This window comes from Heliconius melpomene, chromosome 16 (genome assembly GCF_056956725.1).
Source record: "Heliconius melpomene rosina isolate 202511_hmr_F chromosome 16, ASM5695672v1, whole genome shotgun sequence".
NCBI classification, from domain to species: Eukaryota; Metazoa; Arthropoda; class Insecta; order Lepidoptera; family Nymphalidae; genus Heliconius; species Heliconius melpomene.
In genome coordinates, this window is record NC_140404.1 from 8,405,714 (window position 1) to 8,421,066 (window position 15,353).

The following is a 15,353-nucleotide window of genomic DNA, read 5'->3' on the forward strand; positions in this document are numbered from 1 at the left end:
GTCTTCAGTCTACATGCTATTTGCGTGGCGGTGGCAACATTTATTTTGAAGGATTGTATGCTGGAGTACTTTATTATAGTTTGTATCTTAGCTGGATTCTATATTTTGAGTAGAATATTATTGTAAAAGTAAATATTTCTCTGTTTTACTCTTTTTCAATTAATAAATTAAAATAAATTAATTGTGCAATATTCTAATACTTGTAATAAATAGCTTAGGCGACAGATGTGCCAAGCATCTACTAGAGATCAAAATAAATAATATAAGAAAATGATGAATTTAAACAAAAATAGCCCTTATGACCTTAAGATAAAAGACTCGGCTAGAGCAAATTTATACGTGTCTACCGTTCTCATTCAGTTTACAGGAAGTCGATGTCATTTCTCCAATATAAGTAGCGGACTATAATGAGAATTGAATCATTTAAATTTTGCTCACAGTAATTGTGAAATGTGTAGTTAAGCTTCCTATAAAAGAATCAAGTACTTTTTTCTATTTATATGTCAGTTAGTACAGGATAAAAAAAATGTGCCAAGACCTTTTTTACTTCAATCGCTACTCTCCAATTAGTTATAACAATATCTTTTACGATCTCGAAAACGGTATAGTCTGTATTATGGAATTCAGATGACTGTATTTCCCATTACTTACTAATACTCAATTAAATCTATATACAGGACTAATTAAATGAAAAACTATAAAAGCTTTGTTTTGGGTGAGGAGTAGGCAGTGACTGCGTAATATTTAAACTATTCTTATTTCTTTTGTTGTATCGTTCTTTAAATAAACCCTAAGTTACATTCGAACTCTATATGTTTTTATACAACGCTTACTTACTCTACAATGTTTAAGAAATCTTATAAAAATATTTAATGTTTTTATATAACAGATACTAACATAATTTTTCCATACATCTGTCGCACCTTGCGTGAGAAAGTGTGACCTGATAGCGAATATCCTCTCCACATATTCTACCAAACATAAAACCATCGCAAGTTTTGTTTAAGCCTATGAAACAAAATATTAATTTATAGGATTATATTTTTCTATTAACAGCCTATTGCGTAGATTCATATACACGCTTAATAACAGATATCCTCCAATATAGCCTAAAAGAATTAGAAGCAAATATACCTAAATAAATGAACACTTCAAAACTAATGACAGCACATTAGATTCAAAAATGTCATCTCGCGGAACTAACAACTCTTAAAAATAGAAATGTGACGTTTCCCAATAGTCTAGTTTCTTGGGGAAATATCAATTTCAACTGTCATTCTCTTTATAGGTCGCGACACAGAAGTGCTCTAACAATGAAGCTGCATTACTTTGAGGATGAGACGAATATTTTTAACCTGGAAATATTGTATTTGGTTACATTTTTATTTACATCTCTTTTATTATTCTTTTGATATATTGTGTTGGACTTTTATTTTCTGAAGCTTTCAGTAACAATGTAGAATAAAATAATTATTTTTTATATTATTTAAAATACATTATCATCTATATTATAGTAATTGTCTTGACGTCGAATATAATTTATGATGAAAAAAAAATATTTTTCCCTCAAAAAATATTTTTTTTAAAGGACCGAACAAAATAAAATACTAATAAAAATCCAAATTTCTGTCCAAATTATCAACAATTTTATAATAAAAAAAAATATGAAGTGCCTCTCATGGTAAATTTAATTCAACTCTTAGCTTCAATTAGTTCTCAAGTGAGAAGAGACTAACGACGCCCAAGAAATTCAACGCTAAGAAAAAATCTGAGCGACGAAACAGCCCTGACATTATTAATTAACATTTATGAAATTCTCTTTTCATAACGAAATAAAACTTAAAAACTTTACGTAATAATATAAGAGTCTAACCTTTTTGAGTCCGGACAGTCTGAGCGCTCTTTGCAATTTTGCAGCTCGACTCGTCGAAAGGTAAACTATGGGCACCGCCTCCCCAGTCTCCAACTCAATGTCGAAGTCGTTAACTGCCTCGCAAAACTTATAATCTTGCAACTTTTTTGCTTCATTCTTCATTAGTTCTTCAACGTCCCCGTCGTCTGTTATCTCTCCTTTTAAAACTTCCCCGGAGATGAAAAGAGGGTTTGCGTAGCGATTAAGCTTGGTAGGTTCGTTTAAACTCTCGCCTAGAGACCCCTTGTTGAATGAAGAGTACTCGCTATCGTCGTCCGGATAACTTATTAGATAGTTGGCATCTGTATTTTGGTCATCACTGCCAACATCTTCTAAGGACGCAGATAGCGTATTCAAGTCCGTAGGGGCTAAAGTCCACTTCAGTCCGTTCACAAAACGTCCGTAATCCATTGTTATTAAAATAAATATTACCGATAGCACTATGTTTACAAAAGAGATTAAATGACATTCAAAGTGAATGATGAAACGCAGACAAGTGGGCGTTTGTACAGATCCAATTTCAATCTGCCATCTGAAAACGATTGCGTGCGTGACCACATTATGGTGCTTCAATTTTTATTGGAAAATTCTGGTCTTTAAATGCAATATTGCATAGTTATCAGCTACATACGCTGGACAAATAAACCAATTTTTATTTAGATTTAGAATTAAAAAACCTGTTGCTCTAAAATATTTTTGGCAAAATACAATATATGTTTATATACCTACATACGAAAACACAAAATAAATTAAAAAACAAAATTTACCCGATATTAGATAAAAAGCGTTGGCTTCTAAAATTCCATATACGAGTACATGGGTGCGATAAGTAATTAGTCGAACGAGACGGGAGCTCGACCCTCATCATCTTTCAGCACCTGTCCCGTGCCGCATGGCTCGTATTTTGATACTGGCTCTAACACGTCAAAATTTTCTCTAGCGTGACGCTGACATGGAGTTTGCGTTTTGTTTTAAAAACAAAAGAAAGCAGTTTACGCTTTGAGATTACAAGCGATAGCAGTATCCAATTTTGTTTAATACGTATTTCTAACTAGGTACATATGAGGTTTATTAAAAATTTCTTACGATTAGACGACTAATATATTAAATGTGTAATTATTTTATTAGACGAATAGATCAGTCAAAAATTTCTCAATTAAGAAAAACAATTATATGTTTCTTTTTACTAACAAATTTTAAAAAAGTTATTGAATCATGTTAATGTATTAGTTATACATAAAAAGCTAAATTAAATTTACTTTCGATTAAATATCTGTGCTCACTAACTTGCGTCGAGAAATAAGCAATATTAGTTAAATTTACTGAAAAGTAATGTTTTACATTAAATATATCGATTTAGGATTTAGTATGTAATAATTTCCTTGAGACGTCACTTACTAAGTGACGTGCCTCCAGGCATCTTAAATAAATCCGCGGCAGACAGAACAAGCCGCTTTAATGTCATGACTAAAACAAAACCACTAACGCACACTGTACACTTAAGATTTCACGTTACAAAAATAATTCATGGAAAGGTTTATATGTTCACCCCGCACATAGTAAGGTAGACAGAGGTAGTGTTACACTTCGCTCCCCTCTTCTTTATGCGCCACGACTGACATCTTTTTAATTAAAATTTAGTAAATATTAATTACAAGGTCTTTTATTAAGAATATATATTTATTGTATAATAAATTAAAATAACCAGTAGATATGTTCTGTATGAAGAAGTAAATCAACGTAAAGAAACTATTTGGTTATATTTCCATTTTCAGCTTACTACTATATAGCTTAATACTATATATAAATACTTATTTTACTTGAACGTTATTCATGAAATTGCAAGTGTGCGCATTTTCAAAGCTCGTGGTGTCATTGCACCCAGCGAACCGTCTGCGTGGTCGCACTAGACTAGACCAATATGTCAAAGTTCAATGCAACCAAACTGATGATTTTATTGTGTGAATATAATGATTTTAAAATAAAAGGAAACGATTTAGAAATAACTGTTTCACTACAAATATTATTTCACATATACATTAAATATGTCTATTATATGTCTTAATATTATAATAATAATAATAATAAAACTCTTTATTGTACACCCAAAAAAGGAATAGTAGAATACAAGAAAAGAATATGGTACAATAGGCGACCTTATCGCTGAAATAGCGATTTCTTCCAGGTAACCTTGAGGCGTTGGAAATCGCAAAAAAAAATAAGTAAAAATTTTTATATAATATTATATTTATATACTAGCGGCCCGCTCGCGGTTTCACCCGCGTGAACTATGTTATTATCAATTTCTGTCTCCATGACTACGTCCTAGTGACGTCTAGGCAAAATTTGAGACTCCTAGCGTTTGTAGTAACGAAGTTTCATACAAACTTTTGACCCCAAAAACAACCCCTTAGAAGTCGAATATTGCAAATTCCCGTCTTAGCGAGCACCTACGTCCTATAAATAACTCCTATGCAAAATTTCAGATTCCTAGCAGATGTAGTTTCTAAGATTTCGTGATGAGTGAGTGACCTTTCGATTTTATATATATATAGATTAAGTGAAATAATGAAAATCTATGTCAAAATATATATTTATGCCGCGATATAACTATAAACTACATATAGGAAATATGTTAACCTATACAAAATACTAGCAAAATCAAAAACTATTTCAGTTTGAAAACTAGGAGAAGCGAGCTCAGGCCGCTCAGGCTCTCGCTAGTACGTAAAAAGCGAAATACTAGTTCCACAAGCAAAACGGTGTACTTCAAACATTCATTATGCTATGCAAACAGTTAATTCAGTTTCATGATAAATAAAAACAACTCCGAACGTTTGGATAGAAGGCGAAAATGCTAAATTCATTTGACTTTTTGCCTGTTAAATTATTTAGGTTAGAGAAACATACTGTTTAAATATAAGGAACTTTTATTTTTCTTTCTCGTGTATCCTTGGAGTGCGATTGCAACTAAAATGTTAAAGTATAAATTCCAAGATTTTCCTTTGAAATTACTAATTTAACAGTTCAGTAAATAGCAAGACTTTCATTTATATGTATTTTTTACTTTCGCAATGAGGTTTGGATTATATAATTTGTTTTATTTCACATATAAATGCCGTGTGAAGATTATTTTTTCTTTAAATAAAGCTCGATCTCGGACAGTGTGTAGGTAGAAAGTTCATTGACACATTCAATTGCTTTGCCAAAAAAATAAACAAATGTACTGTTAAAGCGTATTCTAAGTAACTTTATTAACATTAATTAATTATTTTCTTAATATAATAAAAATAATTTAGATCTTTACAAATAAAAATTACGTTTTATACAGAAAACTCGACATGATAAAGACGGAGAATAAAATCAACCAACATTAACTTCCAAAAACTCTCTCCAGATACAAGTAATATCCTAAGAATGTTATCATGGATTCTGAACGACTTCCAAAGGACATAGGAATAATGGCCGCCGCCCGTCACGTCGCGCGCCGCGGAGAATGCTTACGATAATACAATAGCCGCTTAGTGACGCTTTGTAAACACGGACCAACATGTCACAATAAACTAATCGCTTTAAACTGACTGACAAACTTAAGCTCAAATATGGAATTAAATATATAAGTATATAGCAATAATTATTATAACATTATATATGAATGTTTAAAACTTAATAATAAATGTAATGTAAATTAGTTTAACAAGCCTTGAATATTTGAAAATAGTTCTACTGATAATAGTTAACTTTTTAGAAACGGTTTTTGTGCGAGTCAAATTTTTCCGTATTGTATTTTGCCAAATACGAACGTAACAAAAGTCTATGCACTGTATTAATGTTTAAAAGTAATAAATTTTTAATAAATATTATCACGATTTCATGTACGCTCAAGCATTACTTACAAACGTCCTATATAGTGTTATTCAATCTTAATAAATCGTTACTTCCTATCGATGTAATAAGGAAAACGATAATATCCAATTATTATTTTTTATACATAAATCAACCGTAAAACTTTATAGCATTGAAAGTTATTTATGTTTCCTTCATCACAGTCACAGAATACGAGTAATTAATATGCGAATTATAATTCGTGAATATTAAAATACGCCGGCGGCGCTCGCGCAGCGCGGGTAGACTCGAGACTGACGTTCTAAATCTGTAATACATCCACTTCGCGTAATAACTTCGTATATTTCCCATTTTCCTCAGCTGATGATCATATCCGTTGAGAAACAGTCATTCGTGTTTTTAAAAACAGATTTCTTGGCACCAAATACCATTTAATTGGAAATCTAAAGGAAATGAATAATATTATGTTGTTTTAAAAATTATGCTTGATATACTAAAATATTATCAATGACAGAAGTTTAAAATTTTAATTATTTTATAATATTCAAAACGTTGAACGATATTTAATTTAAAATAATTAATTTTACTTTTAATTTTTATGACTATACAAGTTGTCCTATTAAATATTTCATAATCCAAATAATTTATAGAAATAAAATAAATAAAAATAATTTTAAGCCATTTGTAAAAATCATCAATAGCAGTCATAAAACTTGATTACTCATATTATATTTAATGACAGTGTAACCACGACCTTGTCTGGACTGCTTGGTTCCTTGCCAGAACATCTGCATCCAATGAAATCCGTCTACATACTCTACAATTTTAAACGAACACTCAAAATCATTAATAACTTCTATTTAGAAGAAAATAAAGCTCAAAATTCTATAGCAGACGGAATTATGATGTTGTATGAAATTATTCAGTACTTTAAATCTGGTGCTAACGTGATTATTGCATATCTGTACCGGTGAAGAAGTCTCATACAAAATACAAGTATTTAGCTAATAATAGTCTGATTTAAAATTATTTTCTCTTATATTTTTTGTTTTTACGACTCTATTAGATACTATATTGCAAATATAAATTTGAGATTGTATTGCTTTTTATTAGTATTTATAACCATTTTAGGCATAAAATTGTATAATAAATAAACTGTTTACTGATATTTTTATTTGCTGATAGGACTTTAATTTATTTTATTTGAGCTGTATACAAAACGTATTTTATAAATAAAACGATTCAATATACAAGGCAAATAAAGGAGGACTCCACGAAATCTTTTGCGTGCAAATATCACGTCGTAAGCAAACAAAGAGTGTTTACATACCATTTCCACAAGAAAATTGTTTGATTCTTTTCCATTTGTTTTCAAAATAAAACTTATATTGTCCCTATTTCTTTTTTATTCAAACTAAAAATAAAAATATGATAAAACGTAGATATATATAAATAAGACAATACAATCAGGTAATTCCAAAACAGAGTAATCCTATACCAAATCTATTTATTTGTATAACAAAGAAATAATTTTATTTAGACTTAGATCCATCGCGGTGGTAACTTGTAAGAAAGGTGCGTACATTGAAATACTTGCCAACGCCTTGTAAAGATCATTATTCAAGATCAACTAACGGATCTTGATTGATATGCCCCTTTACTCTGATAACAAAAAGCACCAGATGTGCCCCCAAACGTAAGTTGATTGCCTAAAACACGATTGTTTGGTGAGGCTCATAAAGACAGTATTAGACATACTCGTAATATAACAATTACGTAGGGTCTCTCGTATTACATAAAGGAGGGATGTCATTATTGGAAGTGTAAAGCTTATTTCTGCCTAATGAAATCCTCGTTCCTGAATAAACCTCACACGTTACAAGGATTTACGAAGCAGTAGTACCTAATATAATTGTAAGAGATTTCGACAAATTAGTAAATTGCTACAGCGTCGTTCGTTTTGCTTCAAATAAATTGATTTGAGGTTTCCCGTAAAAATCTTAAATGTAAAGTAACAATGAAAAATCCTCTAAAAATTCGACAAAGAAATATTTAAATAATTGATTTTAGTGAACATAACTAATATAATTTCACAGTAACTTAAACGTTTGAGACGAATGTTATAACGTCACTTAAGGAATCAAATGAATGCCCATCCAAAACCTAACTGAGGTAAGTTATTCACGCTAACACAACCTTCATCACCGACAAAGCGAGAACACGAAAAGCTCATTCCAATAAAAAGACCGGAATTGTGTGTTTCATTTAATTAACAGCAATTTGGATACCAGCATCAGCTTCCAGCATCAGGCAGTAGCATACAGGAATTAGCTCGACTGAAAAACACCTAAATTTTGTCGGAACACGCAACGGCGCTTCGAATCGACTTTCGCACGCTACTTTTACTTTACTTTTATACATATTAGATTGGGATGTTTTTAAACAAGGTATTTCTTTTTGTACATTTGGTTATCTAAATTTGGTTAATGCATTGCTATTGTAAATAATTTTTGTCAGTTGTAATTTTTCTTTAATTGTTAATAGGAGAAAGAATGGTCTAATCTACCTACCATCGTTTTAGAAGATTTACACATTTCAATGCTTTTTTCCTTTTAGAAAAGTTAAAAACAGGAAATTTGCAATATTCGAGTACAATGTACATAAAAAGTCTCTAATCGCCTCAGAGCGAGTGAATCAATAAACCTCTCGGAATCTCGATCATCAATCAAATAAAAGAGGACCCTTTAAGCTCATAAAAACTGATGCTACAATGTCGTGTACATATTTATGAAGTTTCCACGTGATCTGCCGCTGATGGAACACCCATTCATCAAAACCTATATCTGTATATAGGATAAATATGAAAGGGTTTGTGACTTTTATTATATAAAAAATATAGGAAATTAATTATTTTTTATGTTATACTTTGTATCGTTGATTTTGCCTACACTATTAAATACAAATACAGGAGATACGGGGAATTAAAGTAATTAATATTTATTTAAAAAAAATATAGTATACAAAAAAGAAGCAAGCAATAGATTTTCTTCGGAAGTGTATAATGGAAAACTTACTTATAATAATAGTCGTGGGATATAGGAAATAATATTTTTAATAGCTTAACCTCAATATCTCATAAATAAAAAATGTAGAAAGTACAATTTCAAATCTATTATGTAAATAATATTTAATTCGCATACTAAAATATCTTTTTATGACTAAGCTATAACATGTATGTCATATTACGAGTATGTCCATTTATTGAGAACATTAAGTGTTCCTGTCCAATATCAATAAGCATAACTTAAGACGGATTAGTAAGATGATAGCGCTAATAAAATAAATCGTAGACCAAATAACTTTCAGTTTATATACACAATGTTAAAATAATTGGCCCTTTATTTGTTCTTTTATTCACATTTACGAACAAATTTAACTGTGACATAAAAATTTGTATTAAAAAATATAACCTACAATATCTATCTATGGGAGTAAACTACTCATTGCTAAGCCACAACGGATGTAATTCTAACTGTGCTCCACTATAAATCTATCTAGATATAAAAAAGTAGGTCTAATGCCCTCAGGTAGGCAACATCTGTGTAGCTGTGACACTATCGGGGTCGCAAACACCGTTATGATGTTTACACATAGTCTTATAACGCTTTACCCATACCTTTCAACATATATAACTATATCTATATCTATACTTATAATAAAATAGTAATGGATCGGTGTCTGTACATGGAAGAAATATAAGAAAAAAAATATTAGTGGTTATTTAATAACGTTATACAATCAAAACATTTTTTTGTTTAATTTTCTGTCTGTCTGTGCGTTTGTTCTGGCCAATCTCAGAAAGGTAATAGTATTAGATATATTTTAGTCACTCATGATCTAATATAATGATAATAATGATCAAAATATATTTATTCTAGTAAACTAAAATTGGTTAGTCATTCTTTAAAATATTAATTTATTGTTGTATTTCTCGTATTTTTCGATCATCAATTATCTTGCAACTATACATAAATCTTGGATGTCATCCAAATTGCAGTTTTCACAGAATTTATTTAGTTCACACAGTTTTCTTCAATAGGTATTCATAATGAATGGTTTTTAATGTAACTTTTGCTTATCTTTAACGATTGACTACTTATATTTTCTTTTTAATTACATATATCTACGTTTTTATTCCAGCCCCAGTATGAATCCACTTGTCAAGCTCCTAATTACCGAGCTTTATATTTAAATTTTTATAATCAGAACCAACAATAGCTTGAATCAATATTGGCAAATGAGGAATACATTTTCAATGACGTTGCAATTTGCTCAGCTAATACATACATTGCAGTTCTATTTGCGAAATATACATATATAGGGTATTTGAAAATTAGACATCGAGAAATAGTTTATAGTATTGGATTGTATAATATTGTAAATTCATAATTATTTAAAAATAGCATTAGTTAAACTACTATATTCGTCATATAGATGTTAAGGCAGCCATCAATTTTCGTCATATGATACGAACAATCAACAATACCAATTTAACTCCAATATGCCCAGTCGGATTTAGGTCGTCCATCCATCATCGAGAGGTCATCAAATGTCCTCACACGTGATTGCAATTTGTTATCGATTTTATGGTAGGTAGGTAGTAGGTGCCTGTCTACTATTATCACCAAATCAGTTTTGTAGTATATTGACTGCAACCATACCATAGAACAGAAAAATAGTAACTTGGTAAACCAAGTATCTGTAGGTAACCACCGTTCTCAATAGGGGATTCTTTAAAAATAATTATAATAATGTAATGTAAAGCAATAAATAAAGTTCGGTGCTATATTGAATATGATAAATCTCTAAAGTACTAGTAACATGAAAAATCATGTGTATATCTGACTTCTTCATCTTCTGTCTTCTAATCTATCCGCATTATTATTATTTAAAGCTTTAAGGACATTTAGCTAATTCATGAAAGTATAAAAATAAACAATCATTTAAAAATAAATACATTTTTTTTTCTATATCTATATATATAAAAGGACTTGTCCTCACTGACTGAGGTATTTGGAATTCGGACTCTTAAAAGTACTTAATTCAACACATATTTCATGGTTGTCTAGAATTCTTCCCTTAAGGGTACAAATAAGGGGTTGAAACTTTGTATGGAAAAATCTTTAAATCGACACCGATTTTTATAAAATTTGAAATTTAGACCTTTAAAAATATTTCATTGAACACATGTTTCGTGGTTTATTAGAATTCACTCCTAAATAAGCAAGCGAAGCTGCGCGCGTCCGCTAGTTAATTATAATTGCTAACATTTGAAATTACTTTAGGTCTATTATTATTTATTACTCTTCTCGTAGATATTAGTTAATTATTACCACAGATTAGTTGATCAAGGCGACATGTGTCACATTAGCTAATGTACCTACATATATAATACGTTATAACATTGTCATCAAATTCAGATAATATATATTAAGCAGTTTGTGTCAGTCAACGTCAGTAACTGCTGTGGTCAATTTAATTTGAATAGAAGGAATAGGAAACCAGCCGGCCGTCCATCACGAGCGGGTCGTCTCAGGAATGCTCTCTACAATTGGTAATTGAACAAGCGAATTGCGATTGCATCCATCGATATTTGATATCTCGATGAGAATGGCGTGTGTAAATAAAATACTGGCAGTTGAAATATATATTTTTCATGAAATTTATTTATCTTCAATATTGTATGATATAAATAAAATTTTAATATATATAGCATATAGCATATGATTTTAATTGAATAATCAAATAATTACGAAATAAAATATGGTAGTTCAGTTTTGGGTGGGAAGGGGGGGTAAACCATGTTATTGCTTAGTTTCAGTTTTATTTTTAAGCTATGACTCTACTTAATGTGTAAGCCTCTGTGTTCATTTATAAGTTAACTGTATTTTTTAAGAACTTTTCTAATATCGCGCGTAGCACTTTCGATTGGATTACAAAAATCATTTGTAAAACGTTTGGCAAGATCGTTCATCATTTCGTTCGGAAATTGACAGCCAGAACAAATGAATAGATTATTTAAAAGATATTGTATTAAAGTAATAGTAAAAAAGAAGAAAATATATTTAATTAAACTAAAACATTTTTAACTTAAAAGACAGCTGGATAATATTATCAAGGGAGCTTAGTAATGAAAACTTACCAATTCCTCAGGTGATCCCGGTTCCTTCATACCATTGCTCTTATCCGTGCTCCCCGTCTCTGTAATAAAAATTCTACAATTAGAAACCTTACGTTTAAAATCAACTAACTCAACTTTTTGTTCTCCCACATGACAGGTTGGCTGGTAGAAAATGCTTGTTAGCGTTAAGCCCGCCTATTGTACATTTTTTTTTAAATCTTTTTGTGCAATAAAGAATATAAATAAATAAATAATAATTGTTAAAATAAAGCAGAAACTAAGTTAAACAAAAACTAATTCTAGGGCGTATTTAAATATAAATTTTATATTGTATTTGAAGAAATTTAAACTCTAAGAGGTTCAAGATTTGGTAAATAAAGATAATTTAATTTATTTAAAATTCATATCCTAAAATTATATATTGCTAATGAATTCTTTAACACTAACTTTGTCGTTGGTAAAAAAACATAAAGCTAAGGCGTGTTGCCAATTTATCTGTGTCTGTTATATGTTTAGTTTTTAAACTTTTATAATCGCTCTTAATCAATCTTTAGAAATATAAAACGAGTTCAGAATAAAATATTGTAGAGGTATTGTAGAGGAGATGTGTATATATTTTCTTTTTTTTTGCTTTACACTGTCGTGGACACAGCAGGGTAGGCAGGGTAGAGGGAACCTAAAGTTAAGACACTCCGTTAATCATTTATCGGCGAATTCTGGTGGCATTACATGCTGATGGACGTACTCAACACCGTGGTTTGCCTCGACATATAATGAAAATAATAAATAATTATTTTTTTGAACTAGAAATCAAACCCTTACAGCGCTTACAGTCTCATACTTATTCACCTATTTATTATGCATATATTACATTTTAAGCGAAAATAGCTTGCACGCTGCTTAAATACGCGAATCTATTATTTTAAAATGTCACGACTGCACTTCAATACGAATTGATTGCAGTGATGCAATCACCGCCTTTCAATGTGAATGTATTGGAGATAATTAATGAGATTATTTAAAAAGAAATACTTTGAAATAACGGTGTGACTGTAACGCGTCTATTGAGGGTTCGATCCCCACTCGAGGAAATTAATTAATATTTATTATTATTTTCATTTCTTCGCTCTGGCACAAAGGCAATAGCCCGACGATGAGTTTCGTCACTTAACAGGCAATGCCTCAAACAATTCTGCGGAATATGGTAAACAGAATGTCTTAACACTCTGAAGCTGATATTAATGTTTTTAAAAGGTTTCATTAACATATATTTTTAAAAGGGTTTCTTTGTTAAGCTATTATTTTATTAATTTGCAATCAATATTTCGATTGAAAATTTAGCATAATAATTAAAACACGTTTGCGTAATTTAATATACGAGTATGATGGGTAATACGCTTTAAAATTTGGTTATAGTTAACACGTATAGTAAAAACCGCAGCCAATTTACACCAGTTAATTAAAATTGTAGATAAAAGGGGCTTATTATGAACCAAAATAGAAAGACGACACTGGAATATTAAATAGCTTAAAATTGTCCACTACAATATAGATTGTATTTCAACGTGTTAAACAACAAAATCCTTTAATTTTAATACTCATATAGCTTTGAAAGTGTATTAGAGTTAATCTCATGCATTTTGTTGAAACTAATTGAGTTATAAAAGTTATATGTAGCGATATAAAATAAATATAAAAGTTTAAACATATGAGGCCATCGTGCCGCCGCGGCGCAAGGTTGTGACTGTAACGCGACTGTAACGATTGTGGGTTCGATCCTCACTCGAGCTAATGAATTATTATTTCTTAATATTAATAATTAATCAAGTCGTCGCCACTCCCTTCCTACACTGCCTTTCCCTCTGCCTACCCCGCTGTACACGGGATACAGCGTGAAGCGATTTAATTTAATTTAAGCATATGAAATATATATTGGCATTTCATTATTAAAAAGATTCATTCAATACACGTTGCACAGGTTTACACAAAAACTTTATAAAAGTTAAATCAACATCAGAATTTCCTCGCCATTACCTAGCAGGTTGTGATGTTTTTCGTTTATGTGCACAGTAACATGAAGATTAAAACAATTTTATTTTACTCTATAAAATTTTATTGTGTGTACAATTAATATTTCAATATTTGCTGAGTTCAATACTTCATATAGAAGTATACATTACTAGCGACCCGCCCGCGGCTTCGCTCGCTTGAACTACTTACTTATCTGCGTTTTTAATAATAATTTATCTTTTTTAAAAATAATATCTCCACCTATGTATACTAAAAAGTAAAAAAGGAAGAATTTTGATTTAATTAGGTACGTACCTTCTATCTACAGACATTGAACAGTTACGATTGTATTACAAGTATAGATATAAATATAAAACCACACAGATATTTAGATTAGACTTGGAAAGACAGTACTCCCTAAAAAGACAGCGTGAGAATCTCCACAAAGACCAGAAGATTACGGTGAAACGAAAGCAAAAGCTGAACACCTCAGAACTGAAAAGCATTAAGGCGATGTGAGTTTAAATGATCTTTTACGTTTCTCACGTTGGAGGCTCTCAGACCTTGTATTTGCCGCTTCAAAGATTCAAGCCACCGCAAAGGTAGAGCCGGTTACGGGTATACACGCAAATTGTATCGGTTTAACGGGCCAGCTTGGGGTATCGCGCGAATACCTACCCTAGGTATGGCGTGTAGCGTCTAGTTTTAGTTCACAAATTTTCTTTTAGGTCTTTACACTTTGGTAAAGTATTGACCGCAGAAAGTAAATCATCGTTACGTCTCCGTTTATTGGCGTTCGTGTGACTTGATGTGTTTCATACTGTTTTGTTTGGTTATCAACAAAAGCTGTTCTGACGTAGTGGTACAAGCGTGACTGTTAACGTGGAGGTTCTGGGTTCTGGATTCACACTCGGAGAATGAATTCCTATATATTAATAGTTTTATTTCTTGGTTCTGGTATCAAGGTAAAACGCGGCGTTGAGTTTTGCTACTCAACACGTCAGTGTCGAAAATTCGGCCTTAAGTGGGAAAGGGAGAATCTTTATTCTAGATTCTCTTGGTCCTACGCTTTTATGCGAAATACAGCGTAAAGCTGGACAAAAAAAAATCAATTCAATTCATATTTATTTACATTTTTTCTATGTATGCAAATTGCGATAGAGTAAAGTAGGTATTAGTGCTAGTTTTATACTGCCTTGTTTATATTTAAATGTATATCTATTTGAAAAAATCTACTCACATATTCAAAAGAAATATGGAGTCGCTTTTATCCTTAAAATTAAGTTTCTACTCTGCCTTTGGACATAAAATGTAACAAAATGTCACATCTGTCTTTATAAAAGTCAGGTAAACGTCCTTGATGAAATCTTTCAAGGACACCTTCCTTAATAGTACGGAGGTCGA

The 15,353-nt window shown here is 30.9% G+C and overlaps 1 protein-coding gene across 6 annotated transcripts in view; it reads right to left on the reverse strand.

Moving 5' to 3' along the window:
- ASPP (Ankyrin-repeat, SH3-domain, and Proline-rich-region containing Protein) overlaps positions 1-15,353 on the reverse strand; it is a 198,699-nt gene that overhangs the window by 95,212 nt on the left and 88,134 nt on the right. For 4 of the 6 annotated variants that reach the window (XM_085199646.1, XM_085199641.1, XM_085199642.1 and 1 more), the window contains one exon: positions 11,961-12,019. In XM_085199646.1, the coding sequence (XP_085055772.1) occupies positions 11,961-12,019 (59 nt within the window). Of the gene's footprint in view, positions 1-1,873; positions 2,445-5,808; positions 5,987-11,960; positions 12,020-15,353 lie in introns of those variants that run through there. The other 2 variants (XM_085199639.1, XM_085199643.1) reach the window with 2 other exon arrangements.